The sequence below is a fragment of the Neophocaena asiaeorientalis genome, unplaced genomic scaffold (genome assembly GCF_003031525.2).
Source record: "Neophocaena asiaeorientalis asiaeorientalis breed wild unplaced genomic scaffold, Neophocaena_asiaeorientalis_V1.1 scaffold268, whole genome shotgun sequence".
NCBI classification, from domain to species: domain Eukaryota; kingdom Metazoa; phylum Chordata; class Mammalia; order Artiodactyla; family Phocoenidae; genus Neophocaena; species Neophocaena asiaeorientalis.
Window position 1 is genome coordinate 12444149 of NW_020173979.1, and position 25855 is coordinate 12470003.

A 25855-nucleotide genomic window follows, 5' to 3' on the forward strand; every position below is an offset into this window, starting at 1 on the left:
TGTTGACTCTTTTCTATTTATGCTTTACAAATTTTGCCTTGAGGTGCTACTGGCAGCACCAGATACCAGGTGTTTAACAATTCCTCTTTTTGAAAGTGATTCATTTAAAATCATAGTTTAGGGTCATACTATTGATACATCTTCAAAAATCTTCTGAGTAGCCTAGATTCTTATTAGCACTTGGCACTTTTAGGTGCTCCTACTTGAAAATATTTTAAAGCAAGGCAATGATAGGTCATATTGATAACATGAAAAGAAAGTCAAGCATTCCATTTTTTACTGAATAATGTTAGCTTTATTATTATAATAGAATACAGTATGACATAAAGTTAAGAGCTTTTGCTAAACTCTGTAAAGCAATACATGCATCTGCCATAAACAACCTCGATTCATGTTAGGTTTTATTGCCACTTCACTGCACTAAGGTGCGATAAACATTCAGTGTCATCTTTAAAAAATTTTTCCTGGGAGTTTACAGGAACTGTCCTCTATAAGAGTGTGTCTTTATTTTCAAGGAAGACTTAACTAGTATTACATGGTTTAGCAAAGCACTGTAGAAAAGCTACATAGAATCATCTGTCTTTGATAAGTTGTGCAATCAATTTATACAATAGAATACTGTCCACATATACTAACAAACTAAGAAATGATAGAAATGCAGTCATTGCATAGCAGAAAGCAGACTAATAAGAAATATTCACATCTAATGAGCAAAATACAGACCAAATGTTAGCTATGAGGAGTCTGGAAGATAAAATGCTCTTAATAAACACATTAGATTAACGCCCCAAAATAACAAGATTAACAGCAACACAGAAGTTAGAGCCATATTTTACTTTATTTCTATACATGATATCTACACATGATACCGAAGGATGAAATATCCTGGTTCACACTTTATTGGGCTAGCTCATTGAATTTAGGCAGGACCATATCAAACAATAAAGCACATTTAAAAACAAAACCAGAGTTTGTTTAGGAAAACACAAACTGTATTTTCCTGCATCATTGGATAGCAGCTTTTTGAGACAAACATTGCTCAAAACTTGGGTATGGATCCCAACTGTCTTATTTGGTAATTATGATGACAGGTTTATGTCATAGTATTCTAAATGTGGTTAGACCATAACCTGTGGATTCTGGACACTAATTTTAAATATCTCTGAAATTCTGTCAGACAAAAGGAGGCTTCAAAAATACCTTCTGCATAAATATTTATTTCTAAAACATCTGGGAAGTAATGAAACAGACTGGAATTTTCATAGGGAGTATTAATGGACCTCTTGTCATTAAAGCCCTTACGTAGTATGCCTACAAATATATTGCTACAGTATAAATGAAATGTAATATTACTCAATAAAAGCTATTTCCTGTACATTCTTTCATGTATTTTTATATTTAATGCTACATATGGTACAACACTTATTGAAATAGTTGGTATCAGCAAAGATAGCAATAATATACAGTTGATTTTCTAGCTCCCACTAGTGCTTTTCCATTTTCTTTCTATATTACAAGAGCTTAAAATAGGGAAATGTGGGATGACTTGAGCAGATAGCAACTGATTTACTGCTGTACACTGGACAATTACAAGCTTTCTCTCCATAAGTAGATTTTATACCCATATATTGGAACTTCCATCTGATTCCTTCAGGCTGTTCTGGTCTTAAATGCAGGCTCTAAAAGTATTTCCATAGCATTTAACAACATTCTAACAGCTAAGAGCGGTGAGTCCTACACAGTATTTTAAGAACACAACCTTTAAAAAAGTAAAAAAATTTACAATCTCATGCCGTATATTTACATATATAATTTATATATTCTATATTTGTTTACTAGTCATAAATTTCAATCTAAAGCTTTTAATGTACTGTTATATAAAATAATACATTCAACAATTCTAGAGCTTGCAAAATATTTTTGCCCCTCTAAAAACATCTTCAGAATGAAAATCCAGTAATTATTTGATGCTTGTGCTATCTGGATATAGACAGGATGGAAAATAAATCTTTTAAAATTGTTCTATTTAAATTTATTATTTCTTTTTTTAGTTTTATTGAGTGTGTATCTGTTAAAATGACTCCTCATTGAGTCTAGTGGTAAAAGCTCAGATGATAGTAAAGCAGCCTATTTAAAGCATTTGTCTCCATTGGATTAAATGTGCTCTACAGTGAGGAACTGCACATTTGCCAATACAATTTTCCATAAATTTTAAAATAGCATTTAACAACAAAATAATGCATTAGGCATTTCTTAAAAGGAGAAAGAGTGGGGATCTTTAGCTTTGGAAACAGAATGTTAAAGCTATACATCAGTTTAAAAAACAAAACAGAAATGTAAGAAGCACATTGTAGTCTGTGCAATAAAGACATAGATTTTTTAAAATGCTTCTTCTTTAAACATTTGTAATTTATTCTTTTAAACACCTTCACATAAAAATATTTTTGACATATACAGTATCTTTTTTTCTAGAATATTTGGAAATATATATCTACAAATGACCCAGAGTTATAGAGTTAAGTTTGATTTTTCTTCTACTTTTCCTCATGTCTTTGGATTTACTTCCCCCACTTTTCCTCTCTCTTCCCTTCTGTCTCCTTCTGTCGTGATTTTTCTGTCTTGCTCTCTCTTTCAGAATCCTGTCTCTCAGCTGTATGCTCTGCTCTGGACTGCCAGACAGGGGTCTGTTGTTCTTATATGAATTATGGAAATAAGGAAATCTTCAAATTCTTTAAGATAGAGGCAATAAAGCAGATGGGAATTACTGCGTTAAGAACAGAAAGCAATTCCCAGCGCAGAGGACTGAACAACAGAATGTGAATGACAGGACCTATTGATGTGGGGTAGGGGCTTTTAGCTGAGGCTCTCTGTTTAAATATGTAGCCCAATAGACCAAGTTAAAGATTCCGAATAACAGCGGGAAGGCTATTCTTGACAGTCGGTCAATTTTGCTTACACTGTTAAAGGTTTTCTTCGGTTCTGGTGGTTTTGTTTCCGTCTTGACTTCTTTTGGTTCTATGGTTGCACTTTTAGCAATGGTGGCTAAGCCGGGGTCACCCCTGGCCAAATTAGGTGTGTAGCTGGTTGCTGTTGGAGCATAAGTGTTGTTTTTCTTAATGAGAGGATCCTTCATTTTCTTTGGCTGTAGAAGGAAAGAGTAAAAGTATTTTGTTTAGTAAACTGTGGGAAGCACATTTATAAGTTGCTGAGCAAAGGGACCTTTAGAACTCAAACATGTGCTTTATTTAAAATCTAAGGAACGTAATTTACAACTGCATTTTGGGGAAAAATGAAAAATGCAGATACAAACGTCTAGTTATAAGATTGACAAGTGACCTTGCAGGACATTTGTTCCTGTCCAAAATGTCCATAAGACAGTTGGTCCGTAAGACATTTGGTTTACGCCAAGTCCTTGAAATGTGGTCCTATCCAAAATGTCCATGAGCATATCGGGTCCATGCCAAATGGTTTTGGACAGGATCAAATAACAAAGTCCTTTGGTGTGGACCAAACATCTTATGGATGTTTTGGGCAGGACCAACTATGACCACGTATCAAGGACTTTTTGGCATGAGCCCAGGTCAGACTAACAGAAATACCATCAGGTTTTTCCCAGCCCAAAATGCTTGGTCGTTGTTTTAGGTCACTAAGTTTTGGGGTAGTTTGTTTTGCAGTGAAAAACTGCTGAGCTAATTATTATTTGTTCCTTCTCCCCATGTTTCCAATGGGCAAATGGCAAAGCAGGGGTGGTCAGGATATCCTGAATTCAATTCTTGCTCAGTGTTGGCTGCTTATCAACGTTATCTGTGCAGTAATTGACAAGTGCGGTATTTCTTAGAGTTTCTGTCGTACAGACATTTCTCAAAAATAAAGTGTATCATTGTTTAGAGCTATGTGCTCTGATATAGTTGCCATCCGTAACTTGTGACTTTTGAGCACTTGTAATGTGGCTAGTCTAATTTGAGATGTTCTGGAAGTATAAAGTACACATAGGATTTTGAAGGCTAAGTATGAAAAATTTTTAAAAAGTACAGGGCTTCCCTTGTGGCGCAGTGGTTGAGAGGCCGCCTGCCAATGCAGGGGACACGGGTTCGTGCCCCGGTCCGGGAAGATCCCACATGCCGCGGAGCGGCTGGGCCCGTGAGCCGTGGCCGCTGGGCCTGCGCGTCTGGAGCCTGTACTCTGTGGTGGGAGAGGCCGCAGCGGTGAGAGGCCCGTGTACCGCAAAAAAAAAAAAAAGTACAATATTTCTACTAAATAACGTCTAGCATTATTTATACGTAAAGAGGATATTTTTGACATATTGGCTAAAGTATATTATTAAACTTAATTTCACTGGTTTGTACTTTTTAAATAAGGCTACCAGAAATATGTTAATTATATATATGGCTCACATTTGTGGCTCACTTATATTCCTGCTGGATGGCACTAGTCTAGGAGAGTGAGCCTTGTTTTCTTGTACACACTAAATCACCAGTTAAAAATTTTTTAAGTGTAAATGTCTTGGGCACAATCTTGCATTTTGAATCAGAACTCCTAGGGAGTGAAGCCTGATTATTGACATTGTGAATAAACTACACAGAGAACGTTCAAGTCTAGGAGAGAGAGGCTTGTTTTCTTGTACACACTAAATCACCAGTTAAAAAATTTTTAAGTGTAAATGTCTTGGGCACAATCTTGCATTTTGAATCAGAACTCCTAGGGAGTGAAGCCTGATTATTGACATTGTGAATAAACTACACAGAGAACGTTCATGAGCAGCTAAACTTGACCAACCAGACTCGATATACTCTGGAAAATCTGTATTTTTAATATCCAATCAGAATAAACTATTACTTCTAGAAGAGCTGATATTTCTCACTCACAAGGTGCAATTTTAACAGGTTAATTTCTTTATTATCCAACTCCATGACCTATCTGCTACCTTTTCTCCTCTCCAAATCCTTAAGCATACATTCACTGGGACTTAAAACCAAAAAAAAGCCCAGATTTTTTTTTCTCCTAGTATCACACCATTAAAAGTAAGGCCACTTAGTCCAAGTATACACCCATTTCATAGTGAAGGCAGATTTGCTTAAGCTTTAGGAGGAGTGACAGAAATTTCTATAATTATTTGTACAAAAATAAAATGAGTAAAATTGATTCTGTCTGAATGTGGTCCAAATGACTACAAGTCAAAAAGTGATATGAATTATTGCAACACAAACAGCCAGACTGAACTTGTATTGAGTCTACTGCTTAGAAAATAGCAGATCTAATATTAAAGGATACATTGAAAAGCATGTATGTCCTTTAGATAAAATGTATATGCACTCTGATGTTGAAGAGAGGCAATGGGTTCTAATCTAAACAAAATCTGTTGAGTGACAGACACCTTATTAGATAAACTGAAATGAATAATCTGCCACAGGAAGAATTCTTGGAGAAGAGTTTGTATTATTGGTAGATTTTGTCTCTCCTACTGCCAATTTATCATAATACCCTAATGCTAAATTTTCTCAACTTAAGTGTTTTATTTCTTTCTTTCTTTTTGCAGCGTCATGTTGAAAAGGATATTTAGAAATATCTGGTTGGTTTCTCAGGAAATAATATAGTTTTTTTCATTTCTGAAAATATTGAGCTCCCCCATATTCATTAAGAAGTTGGGGGCTTCCCTGGTGGCGCAGTGGTTGGGAGTCCGCCTGCCGATGCAGGGGACGTGGGTTTGTGCCCCAGTCCAGGAGGATCCCACATGCCACGGAGCGGCTGGGCCCGTGAGCCATGGCCACTGAGCCTGCACGTCTGGAGCCTGTGCTCCGCAACAGGAGGCCACAACAGTGAGAGGCCCGCGTACCGCCAAAAAAAAAAAAAGAAGTTGGTATTTCTTTCAGCAATTAAACATATGAGGATGGATCTTGAGAAGGCTACTATATGCTTGCTTGAAAACATGATGCCCTATGTGGATTTTCTTGAAGTTATACCATGTCAGAGATTGAAATTTTACCTCTCCTGAAAACACTCACCTGGTCACAGGAAAAATATGTTATTTATTCTCTCTGAATGTCAAAATGAGACCTGGATCACACTGTGATCATGCTCCTTATTATAAGCTAATCAAACTGGCAAAGCCCTGGGGAAGATTTTTACAGAGACATAGATAAATTATAAAAAATATTCTCTTTCTCATTAGGATGACAGATATAGGCATTATGTAGATGTATCTATCTATCTATATATATACATAAAATATATAGATGTGACCATACCTATAGCTATATGTGTACACTGAATAACACGGACTGTAGATTGATAGAGATTGAAATATTTTATTTGAGACACAGCACTTGAAAGACTAACATACGGTCAGAAAGAGAGAAATATAAACTCAACTATGAGCTCACCAATGCCTCAACCCAAATTCTATGCTTTCCAGATCAAGTTCAATTCATCTAACAAGTCATTAACCACTGATACTGATGAGCCACAATCAGAAAGACATTGGCCTCTTGCAGCATGCAAAGAAAGGATTAAGATAGAAAAGCAACTTTTCCCAGTGCTTGCATTTCATTTTTCAGTTGCATATCACCGATGTTTGCATATAATTAATTTTGAAGAACTTTAACAGAATATGCCAGTGATTCTAAGATGTGCATTTTTAAAATGTCCACATCTATGACTTTGGGCTATGTCTTACAATTGGTAGTGTCTTATGATCACTCATCTTCAGTTTTGGTGCTCTTTCCTTTGGGACTGCCCTTTTGTTCTAGGACAAATGGAGGCCATCAATGGCTAAGGTAAGTATTGGACACAAACTCTGTCTCCACTCTCTCACCCCTTTCTCCAACTGGTAAATGCAGTCCCTTTTGTCTTGTCTCCTCTTTACTGAACCTGAGCCTAGGTTCTTGATTTGAAAATTCAGAGATTTTTTTATACTGGGCAAGGATGTTTCAAGGCAAGGTGAATTTTGAGGACTGGTTCTGGCCCATTTTGCTTGTGATAGTGCATCTGATGCAGAACCTTCTATGCTGTTGCTTGTGTACAAGATCATTGAGGTGTTCACCTGTGGCTGAAAGGTAAAGCTCAAAGAGCTTTTGCTTGGCAGCATATTTTCTTTCTTACGTATACGTGCGTTAGTGGTACATCGTATAAGCAGTAACGCTTTAGATTCTATTAAATGTGGTAGATGTTTCCAGCACAAAGGATCCTCTTTTCAAGTATATTTGTGGAGCTATGGGAAAAACATCATTAAATGGATTTCTTTACTATACACCCTCTCAGGCTCTTTACTATACTGTGACTTGGTGACAGTATGCAGAATTATTCAAGTGTATTTGACCACAGAACTGTATTTTTAGGGACTGACTCAAGACACTAGAATTCTATATTTGCTGTAGAGTGATTCCTCCTAGATTACTTCTACTCTGTGTCTCTGACTTTGCCCTTCTTTCCACCATCGCAAGGCTCCCTTGCTTTTTGACATATTTTTCCTTCAAACCCCAGAAGTAGAAATATCCTCCCCAACTGTGCTTTATTTATTTCCTTATTTATTTTGGCTGCATCCTGCAGCATGCAAGACCTTAGTTCCCTGACAGGGATGGAACCCTCACCACATGAATTGGAAGGAAGAGTCTTAACCACCGGACCATGGGGAAAGTCCCTCCCAACTATGCTTTAAAATCCACTCTAAAGTAGGTTCTAATTGAGAAGAACAGTGATATTCTTGACTTGATAATTTTCTACAGTGAAGAATTTTTCTGTGAATTCTGTGTGTTATGATTCTTAAAGCAAACCTCTATTTTGGAAAAAGAAAATGTGTTTCCTACCCTTTAGTGAAAATTAGAGATAATGCATTTTGCAAGCTCAATTCAATTGAGCCATTAAAGTAATAACATTTCTGACCAAAGTTATTAGGCTTGGAAAATAACCAGAAGACTATAATTTTCAAGTTACAAAAATTATAATGGCATAATTGCTCCTAATGTAAGGTTTGTTAAAACTGTTCTCCAGTCAATGGGGACCATAGGAAAGCATATTTGAGGAGAGATGTTTACCTTTGTGTTTCTCCTTTATCTCATTCATTCTACTCTGAACACCTATCCACTGAAACAACATTTGCTTAGCAATAACAAAATTCTCATAGCACTTAATCATTTGTGACATAAGAAACAAAGAAACAAAGAATCCTCTTTACCCTGCATTCTTCATCCATTCCCCCAAATCCAAACATCCCATCCTATATGTTTTAAAAGACATAATAGTGCTATATCACAGGAAATATTAAATCATTTACCTTTTCTGGAACCACACTTTTGCCATCCCATGCATAACCTCTTTTGGTGAAATAGTTTACTGTGGCAAACTCAATTAGAGCTGAGAATACAAAGGCGTAGCACACAGCAATAAACCAATCCATAGCAGTTGCATAAGCCACCTTAGGGAGGGAATTTCTGGCACTGATACTCAAAGTTGTCATGGTAAGCACAGTTGTTACTCCTGTAAAGAAAGAAAGTGAATTTGTAGGTTCATACTACAAACTTTCATCACTGAGGTCAGCCTACTTATGTAAAGGGAAACACAGACAGAGTGTGTTTTCAAGTTCATCCCATTTTGGTTTGGGATGGATGAGTTTTAATTTAACCCCAGTGTAGTTTGCAGTTCATGGTATGGCAGTATTGATGGAGAGCTCTTGGAGGGATAAACTCCTCTGCTATTGAGAAGCTGTTAATAAGATAGTAAACTCCCATAAATAGATGTCTTGAACATGGTGTCCTGGGTAGGAAAGGAAATAATATTCCTTCACTGTCCCCAACTGTAGGAAAAAGAAAGCAGGTATCTTCACTGTCCTTGATCCATAGGTAGTCTCTGGAACCTCAGCTCTGTTTAATATTCTACCTGTGTACTTTGAATATACAATCCAAGAAACCAATAACTTTTTGATAATTCATCATTGATAGATAATTAAATTATTTTAGGATAATATCTTGTTACATTATTAACTCTTTGGCCTTTATACTATATTTTCCTGATTCTTCAAATAGATACTCTTTTGAAGATGTTCCTGAAATAAGTTGCATGTAACTTGCTTGAGGTCACATAGCTCAGAAGTAGCAAAACCAAATTTGAACACATTCATCAGATTCAAATGTCCACAGTCTTACTCTCTCTGCTAATGCTGCCCTATCTTCCCTATTCTCTGAATCTATCCCTACTGATTAAAATCACCTACATTCAAAGCAGTTTTCACATCAGTTGCTTTTAGTTTACTTAGATTATTATAAGTGTTGGTATGTGAATGATGACATCCATTAATGTTCATTTAACAAATTAATATTATCAACCTACTATATGTAATGCACTAAACTAGTTAGAATACTATAAGTTTCCTTTTAAGCCATTTGAAAATGTATGAAAAAAATCACAGGAACCCAGTGGGGGTGGCTTAGGTTGCATGATGTTGAAAAAATCTTAACCTCTTCCAGTAACTAGTTCCTCACTACTTCTTAGCTCTGTAGCCTTGAGTAAGCGAGTTAACTTCTAGGGCCCTCAGTCTCCATAACTTTAAAAGTGATGATTTAAACTTCATTCTCTTGATTGTCTACATCATTGTTGAAATTCTAAGAGAGGAAAAGTTCTGCACATTTACAAGATTATTTGAGGATTAAATATAATAATATGTGAAAGCATTTTAAAGATAAGTAAATTATTGCCACAGAAGATATTGTCATCCCATGTGTCTAAAACTCATACCTATGATTCACCCTTTTGATTAATTTTAGAGAATCAGCAGGGTTACACAGCTGGTCGGTGGCTAATTTTTCTAAACTGCTTTAAACCATACAACATTCCCTAGTTTCCATGATTTTCAAGACAGATGATCTTTAACTCTATTAGAAAGTGATAGGACTAAGAAGAAACACTGAGATTTTTATTAACTCATATTTTTGATACATGGTCACAGTTGTAGGAAATAGCCTTACTATGAACATTGGAGGTGTTGCAGAAAGTTCTGGAGCATTAACCATATTATGTAACCAACAAATGGTTTCAGGAATATTGGTGGGAAAATAGCCCCCAGATTTACATATCAATATTAACTTGAGCAAAGAGCAAGGTAATTAAATGTCAGTATTTGGAAAACAGAGCAACCCAGTTTCAAATCCCAGCTCTGTAACTGCTGAGTGACGTTGGGAAAATTGCCTCACGGTTGTGAGCTTCTGGATTTTTTGTAATTATTTCCTTATAAATTAATTTTACTAAGTCTAACTCAGAGGGCTATTGTGAGTATTAAATAAAATAATGTAATAAAGTGTTTAGCACTTAGCCTGATACTTACTAAGGACAACGTTAATAACATTTTAAAATTTTTTGGCTGTGTTGGGTCTTCATTGCTGCGTGCAGGCTTTCTCTAGTTGCAGTGAGCAGGGGCTACTCTTCGTTACGGTGCATGGGCTTCTAATTGCGGTGGCTTCTCTTGTTGCAGATTACGGGCTCTAGAGTGCAGGCTCAGTAGTTGTGGCACACGGGCTTAGTTGCTCCGTGGCATGTGGGATCTTCCCGGACCAGGGCTCGAACGCATGTCCCCTGCATTGGCAGGCGGATTCTTAACCACTGTGCCACCAGGGAAGCCCCAAAGTTAATAACTTATTATGAACAACTTCAGTCCTTTTGGATAAATCCCCGCTAAAGTGAATTCCATTTTTTATTTGAATTTTGGCTTATGTGGGCCACCAACTGTTAAAAGTAATTGGGGAATGGGTGTTCTTAAAAAAAATGTATCCATAAATTAAAAACAGTTAACAATAACATAAAGAGAGGTGTGTGTGTGTGTGTGTGTGTGTGTGTGTGTGTGTGTGTGTGTGTGTGTGTGGTCTTACAATTCCTGCTATAGGGAAACGGAAGAAACCAAAAATATGCTGAGTATCTATTGTTTCAAGTATTGAGCCCGACAATTTACAAATTTTATTTTATTTTTCTCACTTAATCTTTTAAATGGCACTATTTTATTTTAATTGTACTCTCATTTTATAGGCAACTGACACTTAGAAGACTGAAGATTGAACCTAAAACTTGGGTCTGTCTGGCAGCAAATTTACATGACCACAGCCTCCAAATGAGAAAGAGGATGGAAGGTTAAGAAGATGATGTTTTAAGACATGAAATGGCTCCAGCTTTGTTGCCTTTTGGATGCCATTTACTAAACTCTTATAAGGTACAACTTTTGCTTTATTTTTTCCCTCTGGTATTTTTTCTTTAAATACCCATGACCCTCTCAGGCATTCCCCACAGCTCAGAGGAATGCACTGGGCGCAGACTAGAAAGAATAGAGACGTGTACTAAATAAATGTTAGAAGGCTGAAGGTCTCAGAAAATTGTATTTGTGATTTTATTGAACTTAAAACATTAGAAATATATAACTTGATACACAGAAACACTTGCCAGGGTTGAGTTTACAGATATGCAGTTATGTTTACCCAAAGGGCATGAGTCAGCTGAGATAGCAGACTGTTGAAAATGTTAAGAACAAGGTTTTTGACTTATAAAACATTCCAAAGTGCTTTAGAGGATTTCCAAAAAGGAAGGGTAGGATTTGTTGGGGACCAAGGCGGGGGAAGTGAGCATTTTAAAAAATCATTTTCACTACAGTGCTGGGCTCATTCTACAAAAATAAACATAAAATATAAAGTACATGTATTTGTTCTCATTTAAAAATAATTCAAGTGAATAAAGGGCTCAAACTACATACACATATAGAAGTGAGCATCTGACAAGAGTTCAATCTTCAGTTCTAATAAGTGGTGTAAACACTAGTTAATATTTACAAATTGTGTTAAGGGAAAAAAAGAGTTTTAAATGAACTACTCTTTTGCTCTGCGGGTGAAATCATTCTGGGTCTTGCTTTAGCTGTTCTTAGGCTAATGTCACAGCAAAGATTTCGTGGTTTCCACCCCAGAAGCACCTTGATAAGTTCAGAAGAAAAGATGTTTTTCTGTGCCCTCGTAACAGAGTCTTGCTTTTTTTCCTGAGATGACTGATGCCACGGGGGTCTCTGCGCAAGGATAATCCTCAGTTTAGAATGTAAGCCCCTGAAGGCTTCTGTTTTATAGTAAAGGGTTTTAAACATAGCATGTGCCTAGTCGATATTTTTGGAATGAACCTTGATAATTGTACCTTTCACCAATTAAATATGTGGTTATAATTTCCAGATAAATTATGTTGCCCACGACAACCCCGTTCCATGCCTTGTCATTGCAGCAGGAAGTACATGGGTAGTTGTACCTCATCATCATTAAGCGCACAGACTCTAGAGCTAAGAGTCTGGGTCTTACTCCAGACTTCTTCACCTCATAGCTTCTGAACTTGGGCAAGTTACTTAATATCTCACTCCTTAGCTTTCTTGTCTATACCACAGGGATAATATTACAGAGGATTCTTTTAGTGTTAAATAAAATAATATAGGGTTGTTTCATAGAACAAAGCCTGATATAAAAGCATTCAATAAGTATTCTGCATGATTTTATTGTTATTCAAATTTTAAGCTCCAGAATTTAACATTCATGAAAAGAATGGTTTATGTTAAGGTAACAGCTACATTCCATGCATAGAACATAGTAGGACCTCATAGTAGATTTCAAAGAAAAAGTCAGTTAATGAATGAGTGAATGAATGAATGAATCAGTAAGTTTTTGGTGATGAAATCTTGTTTTCATCAGCCTGAAAAGTACACTTAAGACAGTGTACTATGACACAGGCAGGAAATACCTCTTTATATGAAATACAAACTTCTAAAATTATAAATTAGGGAGTGAGTTTTCCTATTAGTAAAAAGTTATTACCCTTTAAACATTTTTCCATTAGACTGACTTAAAGCATCTAAGGCATTTAAAATATTTTCATAGAAAAAAATATTTGTAACTCTTCAGAAGTACACACATTGGGTAAAATGAGATATTCCTGTACTGGTGTCATGGTCATCAATGAGTTCTTTCTACATAAGGACCCCTTGCTTTCATATATGTAAAGAAGTAGTTCTGCTGATACTATATTTTCTCAGATTCTCAAAAAATACACTGACACATGATTCTAAATGTATGATTTAAGTATTAATGTTTTAGAATCATTAGATTCTAAATGATTCTAAATGTATGATTTAAGTATTAATGTTTCTATGTGTGTATTTTAATCTATCACATGCATTTCATACCTGCTTCATTCCATTTTTCTCCTAAAATAGCAAATCACGTGTTCATTAATCCCATCAATTAACATGCACTAAAACAGCTTGCTATTTTAAAAAAAGAATTTTTTTACAATCATGTCATAATGAGAATGGTAATTCCTTGAACATTCCTATTGTATTAACTTCAGATTTTAACGTATTATTACTTTTTTCATTCTATCTGCAATGTCACAGATACGATACAACTTGCCCTCCAGACCCTTGCATGTGCATCTTGATTGGCACTTACCAAAGACAGTCCTTGCTGGTACAGACTCTCTGTTGAGCCAGAACGAGACTTGGGAGAGAATAACCGTCATTATGCATGGCAGGTATGTTTGAATAACAAAATAGCCAATCTTTCTCTTCAGGTGGAAATGAGTGGTCATAACAACATATTCTCCTGGAGGGTAAAACAGACAGTAAGGTGAGCAATTTGACCTTGAAAATAAATTATTTGTGAGTTTTTCCATCAGCAGCAAGAACCTGGAGGTTAGACATAGCCTTTATCCATGTGACATCTGGTTCCTGGAGAGAAAAGCTTTTATCCAGGAAAGAAAAGAGACATTTAAAAAACACACCATAACACATTACTGTACATAAAATAGATAACTAATAAGAACCTGCTGTACAGCACAGGGTACTGTACTCAACACTCTGTAATGGCCTGTATGGGAAAAGAATCTGAAAAAAAAAGAGGGGATATATGTACATGTATAACTGATTCACTTTGCTGTACACCTGAAACTAACACAACATTGTAAATCAACTACACTCCAATAAAATTTAAAAAAACAAACAAACACCAACATGCCACTGAGGTTGAGATTGATGTGCCAGAGATCTCATCGATTTTCTTATGTCCTAATCCCGGTACATGATACATTTAAGAGACAAATCTGAGCATATGTTTACAGATTGGCTTTAATAACCCTGAAGGCAATGTGCTAGATCCTGATGATGTACACCAGTGGATTAGAAGACACCAGTTTGTCCTCTGCAGAAAAGAGTCAGCCTGTCTAATGGAGGAGCTTTGGTGTCCAAGTCAGGGGAGCTGAATTCCAGCTCTTGCACTTTCTTTCAGTAGCTCTCTGACCTTGGATTTGGCTTACCCTGATTATCAAGATGAGAAGAGTGTGATGGAACTCTCAAAATTTGTTTTGAGGAACACCTTCATCACCATCACCTGGAAAGGTTTCAAAACATGCAACTCTTCAGGTCCCACCTATTCACACAAACCATTCTTTAAGGTGAGGGCAGAAAAATCCTATTTGTCACTAGCTTTTGAACTTGTCTCAATTCCTAGACCAGTCTGGGAAATAATGAAGTAGCTAGGCACTCTCCATGGTCTTTATATATGTCAAAGTCTGATTTGATTAGAGGCCCAAAGAAATAAACACACAGCCCAAATTGTAGGAGGTGTTTTCTGTTTTTAGTTGATGTTATTTCTTAATTGCAAGTCTTAGAAGTTTTTAGCTTTACTCACTCTGAATATATACTTAGTTATCTGTGTGTGGGTAGGAGAAAAATAGGTGTATTCTTACTAAGAGAATATTGCTGTCTTCGGTATTCACATTTCTCTATCTTCCTCCTTCCCTTCAACTTCAAACTTTTCCCTCCTCAACCTGTGATTTATGTCTCAGCTCATGGCCATCCAGCTTCAGCCCCTATAATGTGGTTAAAACTGCTCACGATCTCTTAATATCCATAATTGAACATCTCAGTCTTAAAGATCTCAATCTTCAAACCCACTGACCATCTTCTTTGTAGCACTAAAAATTAAGCAATGCTGACTGCCCCTACCATCTTGATAGCACTCTCTAGACTCACATTCTCCTTTTAGCTCTCATTTTCAGTTTCTTTTGCTAACTCACTGGATATTTCAGTCAGAGAGTTATGAGTTCTTCCTGTCTCTTGGGCACTAATCTTCATCTTTCTGCAAAGCAAATGTAGAGGTTCCTGGTATAGTTCTGTCTTTAGCTGTCATCATCTCTATTTTTTTTTTCTTGACTCTAATAAGGAATTTTCCTTCTCACCCCTGCTCTTAATGTCATTTTTATCCAGATGGCTACGAGAATCTACATCTCTAAGTGACATTGCTCTCAAAAACCACTGTATTTCCTAATATCTACTAGACATCTCATAGATACTGATTTTTCATTGATATCACCAACTAAATATGTTCAAAAGTGATATTACTTAAACTTTTCCATAAAAAATAATGACTAGCATATAGCAGGGCTTCTTTTACACTTAGCATCCATTTCTAAATTCATGGCACTCTCATCTGTCTGTTCACTCAGGCTATTGATAAAAACCTGGAATTAATCCTTGGTTGTTAGTAGGACTTCCAAAAGAGAGAGAAAGGAATCAGTTGATCATCACAATTTTAATTTCACCTGTGCAGTATCTTTCAGTCTATCTCTTATCTCATGGTCATTGCTCTTATCTCCTTTGCAGATTTACAATGTAAATCTACCATAATCTATGAACTGTCTTGTTGGTCTCCAGTCATGTCCTGAACTACAATTTCCCCTAAATTTGAGGTCAGAGTGATTGTTTTAAAGCATACGTACATACCTTAAAACACCTTAATGGATTCCCATTATCCACATCAGGGTTTGTCAACCTCAGTACTACTGACATTTCAGAACAGATAATTGTTTATTGTGGGAGCTGTCTTGTGTAATGTAGGATATTTAGCCACATACCTTGCCTCTTGCCCACTAGATGCCACTTGTAGCCACTCTCCCTTCCCACAATGTGATAATCAACAGTGTCTCCAGTGTTACATACTAACAAGCAAACTCCCTAACCAATACCCAACACTCTCCACATCCTAGCTCTGACACGTGTTTCAGTATCACATCTCATGTCTCACCACACATTTTCATATCTCAGTAATCTGATCAACAAAATTCCCTACTTGACCTCTTCTATAGCCGAATATTTTGTTCATATATGGGTTGGGCTCAGTCCATAGTAGAAGAGGAAGAAATGTACTGTATGGGGACACTTTATTAGCTTTAGAAGCAAATGAATTTGGGTTCAAAACCCAGATATGCTATTTTCTTGCTGTGTAGCCTTAAACTCTCTGATCCTCAGTTTCCTTATTATAAAATAGTGATAAGTATATTGTGGGGAGAATACAGAATAAGGGCTCTAGTGAAGATCATTCTACATAAGAGTTTTAAAATAAATTTTAGTTGCTTTCTCCATTTCTTTTCTTGTTTCTCCAGTCAGAATTGGTAGAATTATTGGTAGAAGAAATGCTCCCTGTACTCTCTATAGTAGGAAATCATCGATACATTCAGTTATGTTTTCATGATTGTTATTAATGATAACACCTGCTATTTACTGATCAATATTAAGTAACTTCAAATTTATTTACAGCTTCTGTTTACACTTATCAATATATTATATACTTTTAATTTTAGTTATTTATGTACTTATACACCTCCACCAAACTGAAAGCTAATTAAGAAGAGAGAGAGTTCTTTGAGTATAGCATGGCTTTACATATCCTCAATATTCAGCACCTACCTATGGTGAAAAGGGATGAATGAGGCTTAAGAATACTCATTGCAATTAACATCCACTAGCATCTCTTTTTTGAAAGGTAAATAAAATGTTATCTAATTTTTTTCTATTTTCTGTAGATAACTTGGATAATGTCTCCAAGGTCATCTGAAATAAACAGGTGATTCAAATTTGAGAAAAATGCAAAAAGACACATTTTTTTCCTGGGACTCTGCTAAAATGTAGCCTTGGGTAGATATAGTCAGGTTACATCTCACCTCCCAGGAGTACGCATTATCATTCCTAACCATTCATTCAATTGTAGCCTGCAAAATGTCATCAGCTCAAAGAAAAAATTCCATCTGTCATATAATGCCAGAAAGGTGAATGTCTATATATATTCCATTATCATCTTTTGTTGTTCACAATGTGACATTTTGGGAAGATTCTGCCAAGATTATTTTTTTGGAGGAGCTATCATGTGACATTATATTTGTTTTATAAACCACTTCCTCACTAACAAATTAGAAAAAGTAGAGGAAAACTTCAAATCTTTTGATGTCACCTTCCTCAGTTAAACAAAATCTAAGAAGTTTTGGTACAAAATATTGATGGAAGAAATTTTCACATGTTGAGGCATGGGGAAGTCATTCTGGTTTATACACGAATTGGTTGGTACTTTTTGCTAACCAGAACAGCCTGTCTTGTGGCCTGTCAAGCATGTATTGTACATCGACTTTAACCATTAAAGAAAAGAATTCATTTAAAAATCTAAATGGAATAACTGAGGTTCAGGCATCCAAAATGGATCTGGGTGGCCACTGTGGATGTGGTTTCAGATATATTCCTGTATCACTGAGAATTTCAATTTTCTGAACTCTACCAGACTCAAGGACACCACCAGCCATTCTCAAAATAATATCTGCTAGCAGCTGCCAGCTGCAACCTTATGGTCTCAATTTCTCCCCATGTAACTATGCATCCATTTCAGACCCCAACCAACCCTTGCTTAATAAACATCCTTACTTCTTGCCAGCTCCATCTATAATTTCTGACAAACAGCTTATGTAATTTTGCAGTTTTTGCCTTTATAAGCCTCCCCCATTTTTGTAGTCTGGTAGAGCACTTCTTGAATCTGTGTCTCCCAGGCTATAATCCACAGATTGGCTCAAATAAAACTTTTATCTATTCTTACTATATATTATTTATTGATTATTTCCATCAATAACATTTAAATAAGGAGAGCAAAAGGCGGCAAAATCAGAATCACATTGTAATCATTTAAAAATGAAAGAAAAAAACCCAAAAAAGTCATGTAAATTGGATTGAGAGAGTATCTCTAGACATCAAGTGCTTATGTACTAAGCATGTCAAATTATTTCCCTCTGATTTAACAGTCTAGAAGAATTGTAATTCAAATATCCTTGCACATCATGTAACCCTGAGGGAAGCTTGTAAATTAGATGTGACAATATTTCTTATACATCACAATACAAAATTAGAGAGAAGAAAAGAAGCAGGAATATAATTTTGTAAAGCAGCATTGAGGGTTTCTTTAGATCTGGCTTCCATCCTTTACTTTCTTAAATGTTGGTTACTTAGAGTAAATTCCTTGCTTAACTTTATTTGACTTCAGTTTTCTCATTTATTCCGTAAAAATGATAATGTGCTACTTAACTGTTTCCTGGGATGCTGTGAGGATAATATGAAATAACAGATGTGAAAGTTCTTCTAAAGAAGTCTGAGTCACATGCAGATTTACAGTGTAAAGGTAGAAAGGATAGAAATGGATTCTCTAGCTCCATTCATTTCTTTAACAAAATTGTAGTGGATGTAAAGCTATTACTTTCCTTTCAAGTATTCTAAATTTTGTGTTTTCTAAGATGCTACCTTTTTCAAAGGAATGAGGAATAAAAAATGTCATTGAGGGAGGGGCTGGTATTTTAATATCTGCTTCAGAGAGTACTGAAATAGAAATAAGGAAACAATGGTTATAGTTCTAGGCCACTTAACCCCTCTGGACCTATCTCCTCATCTGAAATATGATTAGGTTGACCAGATGACTATGTAAGTTTCCCTCTCCATCTTCCCTCCTACAAGCCTGTTTTCACGTCTTACAGTTATATTATTTCTCTGGAGATCATGTATTAGGCTGCAAAAATAGAAGTCCTGAGGCTCCTTTGGTGAATGTCGATCACCACTATTGCTCCCTGGTCAGTGAAAACAGTTGCTTTCCTCATTCATTTCAACCCTGCAGAGTCATCCTTAACTCATCCAGAGAAGACTGTTTCTAGGAAAGAGGATCCTATAATTTTCCCTGGTCATCTGTTCTAAGAATAAACAAAAGTCATTCACAGAGAAGAGACATTCTTTTTTTTTTTTTTTTTTTTTTTTATCAATGGCCATGCGCTCCGTGGCATGTGGGATCTTCCCAGACCGGGGCACGAACCCGTGTCTCCTGCATCAGCAGGCGGACTCTCAACCACTGTGCCACCAGGGAAGCCCAAGAAGAGACATTCTTATTAGACAAAACTCACCTACGTTTCCTTTGATCACACCTGTCTATTGACTTAGGCAAATATGACGACTTTCCAGTCATCATTGTTGTGTTTTAAAAAAAGCATTTTATATTACATTCTTCTTATTTTATAGCCGTGATATTATTCTTACACCTAATGCCAAATTTAACAACTTTGCATCTCTGTATAAGTCACATTGTCATGTCCCTTAATTACAATTATAATTTTTGTGTGGGCTTTCCTTAAAGAATTCCTTAGGAAGCATATTGTGGTATATTAGAATGAGTCAGGGGGCCATGGCTGGGGTCTAGTTTCAAACTGCCTTCCCTTATACTTCAAGAAGAAATGACGTCTTCTTCGGTGTCATCATGTAGCTTTCTTGTACTAACTTCATCATTACTATTAATAGTAATATCTAATATTTATTATATAATTTTTACATGTCAGATACTCTGGTAAGCAGTTTACATGCATTTTTCTCATTTCAATTTCACAGTAACTCATGAAGTAGATCCTCTGATCATCTCCAAGTAGTACAAGAGAAAAGATGAACAGAGGAAGGTCACACAGTTAATAAGTGGTAAAACCAACATTCAAAACCTCACAGTATAACTCCAGAATCCACCCCTTAAGCTCCATGCTATACCACATTGTTGCATTTTCACATGTCTATCCTGCCTATTACTAGTGTGTCACGTGGTTGAGAGCACACACTCTATAGCTAGACTTCCCAAGTTCAAATCCCAGCTCTGCCACTGCCTAGCTGTGTGACCTTGGAATAATCATTAAACCTCTCTGGGCCTCAATTATGTCCCATCTGTAAAATGGAGATAATGATAATACTTACAACCTCGGACTGTTGTAAGGATTAGAACAACGCAATGCATATTAGCTACTTACATCACTCAACCATGAGCTTCTTGAGTGCAGGAACTATGGGTCCTTCACCTCTCTTTTCCAGGCCCGATCACAGTGTCAAACAGAGTAAATGAGCAAATGGTTGAAGGACTAAGTGAATAAATGAATGGATAACAGAGAATTGCATCAGATGTGAAAACTGACTAGACTCATCCTTCTGTGTCCTTGTAACAAGTTTGCTCTGCCAGGTGAATAAGTGCACTTCAAACTAAGTCTCCAACTCATTTTTTCCCCCAAACTGATGGCAGATTCCAATGAAGGGACTGTCCCTCTAATATGTTTGCACTGAGAAAAATCCAAGTATTGGATTGAGCCTCATATCTTCCCTCCTATGGCACTGAAGTGATCTAGAGGTGTTTGACCTGAAAGAGGTTACTGGTAGTGTGTGTGAGTGAGTATTCACACATGTGCTGGTTGCACGCAAGCAGGGAAACACCTTCTAACCTTCTAGAAGGTGACCTGAATTGCTTCTCTCCCCACAGAGAATTTTAAGGTAAGAGAAGATGCTTTTTATCTAATCATTCTCAATGTGTGTGTACTTTTCTGCCACCATTCCTAGTCTTCTGGCAGAAACAGGGAGATAATAGCACTCAATGTCATTTATCTTAATGTTTTCAAGGCTCTGTAGGAGTTGTGAAATATGGGATTGAAGACCTTACAAAAGGTCTTTGTTTCTTCTCATAGAAATGTAACAAGGTGTATTTTTGATGAGCTAAAGGAGACCCAGAGGAAGGGTAGTTCAGGGTTTTAGTGTGGAGGGGAAAACATACATCAAACTGAGCTCCCACATTTGAGAATTTGCGCTTTATTCTCCTCCCCCCTCCCCCCATATCATGTCATTATTGGAATGACAAGGAAAAGCTCTTATTTTGTACAGATAAACTTGCAGCTCTAACACGAAATGATGACTTTTAATGAGCCTAACTTATGAGGTCTAGCCACCTTGGTGGTGGTGGGTTGGACCACTCTTTCTCACCTATTGCCCTTTTGGGACTGTATATCTTTTCTGAGTAACAAGAATGTAGGTAGGCTGATTTAGGAAACCAAAAGTGAAAAAGGTCTCCAAGTTCATCAGACTAAGCCACTTATTTTGCAGACATGGGAACTAGAATATAAAGAGGGATACAGTGACACACCAAGGTCACTAGCATTAGAACAGAATGGAAGCACTGCTTCCTCCCAGCAACCGTAGTATATATTTGTCCTATTGCATGCATGCTCTTGCATTTGAAATACTATTTCCCTGACATCCTCTAACCTCCATTCTAATGATAGTAGGGAGAGAATTTCTTGAGGGGAAGTTCTTTGTCTATTATTCTGAATGTCCTGGGCCTAGGATAGTGATTACTTGGATCCCAACAAATACAGATTGACAAAATGAAAGTCAACCCCTGCAGCAATCCTTCCTTGATTACCCAGGCTGGATTCATTTATTTTTTATTCATTCATTCAGAATATTTATTTAGTGCCTCCTGTTTCATCTACTGTAGTAAATCATAGGGATACAGAAGACAGACAGGTACTTGCCCTCACAAAAATGTTAATCACAACAGTTACCACCCATTTTGATAACTATAGTTTGTGTTTGTCTTCCTTTAGACTTCAGATTTCATGAGAGCAAGATATGTCTTGTCTATCATTGACTGTAGCACCTGCCACAGTATCCAGTTTATAATAGCATTCAAGTTTTAAAAAGTAAGCACTGATCATTTTAGTATCTTTTCCAACATAACTTGGTGAGGAAGAAAAATTTTCGGTATTTTCCACGTTTTGGGATATTTTCAGGACAATAACAACAGCTATTGCACACCATTTTGAGCATCTACTGTATAACACTCTGTTTAGTGTTTTATACTATCTCATCTTTAATGCACAATTACAGACTCGCCATTATTAGAAGAGAACAGAGTTTCTAATTGGATAAATGACCTTCCCAAAGTCACCAGGCTTCTAAGAGGCAGGACTAGGACTTGAGCCCACATCTTTCTCACTGCAAAGCCTAACACATTCCCACTATGCCATGTGCACTTCTAAGGTAGGCAAAGCTGAGGGAAAATCTTCTCCATTTTTCAAAGCAAGAAACATAAATATTTCAACTTCTATAGTAGCCATGGATGCTATAAAGTAAGCAAAAGACAGATCCTGTTAAGCAGCAATTACCCAATAATCAGAGTAAGATATATTGACCTATTACTTGAATTTAGAATGGTCAGATTATAATGATCATGGTCCTAATATAAAGTCTGAAATGTAAGGAAGAAATTTTCCTGAGAAAAAGGGCAATTCTGCCTTTACATGTCACTTAATTGTCTTTTTTTTCAGGAATTACAAATCAAAGTGAATGAACTAATTTCAAATTTTAGATACAGTCATAAAATTGTTGATCCTTGCTAAGCTTTCAGTAATTGAACATAATTAAAAATATTGGTATTAAGGGAGTACATTTTCCTAATTGTTAGAATCCAAATTTTATTTATAATTATCTGACCCTATGATCACATATCCCTTAGTCACAAAAGGGATACATGCATAACTAAACTCATCTTATTTCTTGAAGCAACTTCAAAAGTTTAAAATTTTAGATACAGCTGCTGCATAGTATCTGATCTAATTCTGAGTATTTCATTGGTAAAACAGTTACAGTACCAAGAAGGATGGTGGTCCATCTACTTTTAATTCCAGAATGGAGTGATCAGTGTAGATTTTAGCTGTAGAAAATCACTGGCTAGAGTTACAAATGGATTTGTGGGGAAAAAAAGGCTTTTTGGTATCCTATGCGTAATGATTGCCGCTAGAAATTTACCAAGATTTATTGAATCATGACAATAAATGGGGCCTAGATGATATTAATAGCTAACATTTATTAAGAGTTTTTTATGTGCCAGGAAGTGTGATGATTACTCTTCATGGATTTAATTCATTCCTTCCAACAACCCTGTGAGGTGACCACAATTAACTGGCAAGCTGGAGGAATAAGGATTTAACCCATATATTCATCTCCAAAAGTTCACATGTCTAAATACAATGCTACCCTGATCACATGGAACTACTTCTTCATTTTGTAAACAAACAAACAACAACAAAACCCCCCAGAGACCAAAAGGCATTAAATGTCAAATTCAAGGTCACAGGTCTATAGAGTTTACACTAGCTCCCAGTCCAACTGTTCCCCAGTTTAGTGCAATTTTCACTCTCTCTACTTGTGTCATTGAGGGACTTAACTGAATTTGCACATCCTTACAAAACCTTTTTCTGGTCCTTCTCCCCTATCTAAAGTAACTAAATGGCACTCACCTGTGCTAGACTGAACAATTCCAGAGTCTACTGTTTGTCCAAGAAGATCGTACTGGTTTAGGCGTGACCCATCTTCTGCTACAACCACTGAGCGTGCCGGCTCTCTGGTCCACTCATAAACAACTTCCGCTCTCGTGTAAGCATCTAAAAGGAAAGAATGGAAGATGGTCCATGTGTTTTGCTGCTTTGCTTCTCCTAGTTAGTTGGTGTGTTCTATCAGTTTCATATTTTCTAACACATGGTTCCAGAGGTCAGCCTAGGAAAGGAGAGCCCATATCCCTTAGTTTAGGAAAACTGACACATTTTCCTGATTCATTCAGTTATCAGTTCACTCATAACAAATGGTATTTAAGCATCTACAAAGGACTGAGTACCTTGCTGAGGATACAGCAGTGAACATAACAAACGCCTGATCTTGTGGAACATGCATTGCAGTAGTGGGGACAAAAGCAGAGAAGCTAATGAATACATAATTCAAGTAGTGTTAAATGCAGTAAAGCCATATACAACAGATATGAGGATAGAGAATGGAGGGGATGGGGCCTATTCTAGGTAAGGGACTCAAAGAGGTTCACTGAGGAAATGACATTTATACAAATACATGACAGAAATGTGAGAGGGAGCCATGTCTTGGGGAAGGGTACTCTGGATAGATGGAGCTAACAAGTTTCTTCCTCCAGGGCAGGTAAAAGCTTGACATATTTAACGAAGAACAAGAAGACTAATGTGGCCAGAATGAAGAGTTGAAATGAGGTTAGAGGCAGTAGCCTGGGTCCAGATTATATCAGGCCAGGGGAAGGTCATGATAAATGTGATAACACCGGAAATTTTACTAAGCATCCTTTTTTTATTTTGACATCTTTATTGGAATATAATTGCTTTACAATGGTGTGTTAGTTTCTGCTTTATAACAAAGTAAATCAGATATACATATACATATATCCCCATATCTCCTCCCTCTTGCGTCTCCCTCCCACCCTCCATATCCTACCTCTCTAGGTGGTCACAAAGCACTGAGCTGATCTCCCTGTGCTATGCGGCTGCTTCCCACTAGCTCTCGATTTTACATTTGGTAGTGTATATATGTCCATGCCACTCTCTCACTTCGTCCCAGCTTACCCTTCCCACTCCCCATGTCCTCAAGTCCATTCTCTACATCTGCATCTTTATTCCTGTCCTGCCCCTAGGTTCTTCAGAACCTTTTTTTATTTTTGATTCCATATATATGTGTTAGCATATGGTATTTGTTGGTTCTCTTTCTGACTGACTTCACTCTGTATGACAGACTCCAGGTCCATCCACCTCACTACAAATAACTCAATTTCATTTCTTTTTATGGCTGAATAATATTCCATTGTATATATGTGCCACATCTTCTTTATCCATTCATCTGTTAATAGACACTTAGGTTGTTTCCATCTCCGGGCTATTGTAAATAGAGCTGCAATGAACGTTTTGGTACATGACTCTTTTTGAATTATGGTTTTCTCAGGGTATATGCCCAGTAGTGGGATTGCTGGGTCATATGGTAGTTCTATTTGTAGTTTTTTAAGGAACCTCCATATGGTTCTCCATAGTGGCTGTATCAATTTATGTTCCCACCAACAGTGCAAGAGGGTTCCCTTTCCTCCACACCCTCTCCAGCATTTATTGTTTGTAGATTTTTTGTTGATGGCCATGCTGACCGGTGTGAGGTGATATCTCCATTTTTAAAGTGTGTGATTTTACTTTCTTTTTAATTAATTATCCTTCTCATAGATATTTACTCTCATGATGCTGAGGAAGAGGAGGAGGAGGACCGTACAGCTCTTTCCACTTCTCAGTCATTCTTATTTGTCATGTAACACTTTAACCTAGTCATCCTCCTATAGGAGACGTTAGGTCATAATCCTTATCTTTAATTCAGGAAGGTTAGACGAGGAGATGTACAGAGTGAGAGAGACAGAGAAGGAGAAAGAGAAGGAGTTCCATAGCTTTTCTGATTTCTAGTCACAGAACACCCACGTCATTTAGGTTCTAATGGTGGTACCTATTCTCCTCTGTTTAGATGTAGAGAGATAAACATTGAAGGGATATCGCAGTAGCAAAAACAGTTTCCAGGGCTTCTGAGTGTGGGATATGATAGCAAATGTTAGCCTTATGGTGAAAGCTTTACCCCTTGGCCAACTTCTCCATTAGGGACAGTAGGCTCCATACCTAGGAGGCACAGACATGTTTCACATTTTTTTTTAAATCAGAAGAAAAAATGAATATAATCAAACTTTTTATTAATATCGTCATAAAATATAAAAATTTAAAAGATAAAATAAAAATTAAAATACATTTTTAATATATATGTTTGGAGGAATGGCCCTCAAAGGCAAACATGCCTGTGGCTCAGAAGTCTTAATGAGTCCCTGCTCGACACAAC

The 25855-nt window shown here is 36.7% G+C and overlaps 1 protein-coding gene across 1 annotated transcript in view; it reads right to left on the reverse strand.

Annotated features, from left to right (window-relative positions):
* Positions 1-272: 272 nt before the first annotated feature.
* GABRA1 (gamma-aminobutyric acid type A receptor subunit alpha1) overlaps positions 273-25855 on the reverse strand; it is a 60667-nt gene continuing 35084 nt past the window's right edge. Inside the window, exons 7-10 of the mRNA XM_024753374.1 lie at positions 23446-23589; positions 13446-13598; positions 8270-8472; positions 273-3142 (exon numbers count right to left, since the gene is read on the reverse strand). Coding sequence (XP_024609142.1) covers positions 2831-3142; positions 8270-8472; positions 13446-13598; positions 23446-23589 — 812 coding nt within the window. The 3' untranslated portion in view covers positions 273-2830. The remainder of the gene's footprint in view (positions 3143-8269; positions 8473-13445; positions 13599-23445; positions 23590-25855) is intronic.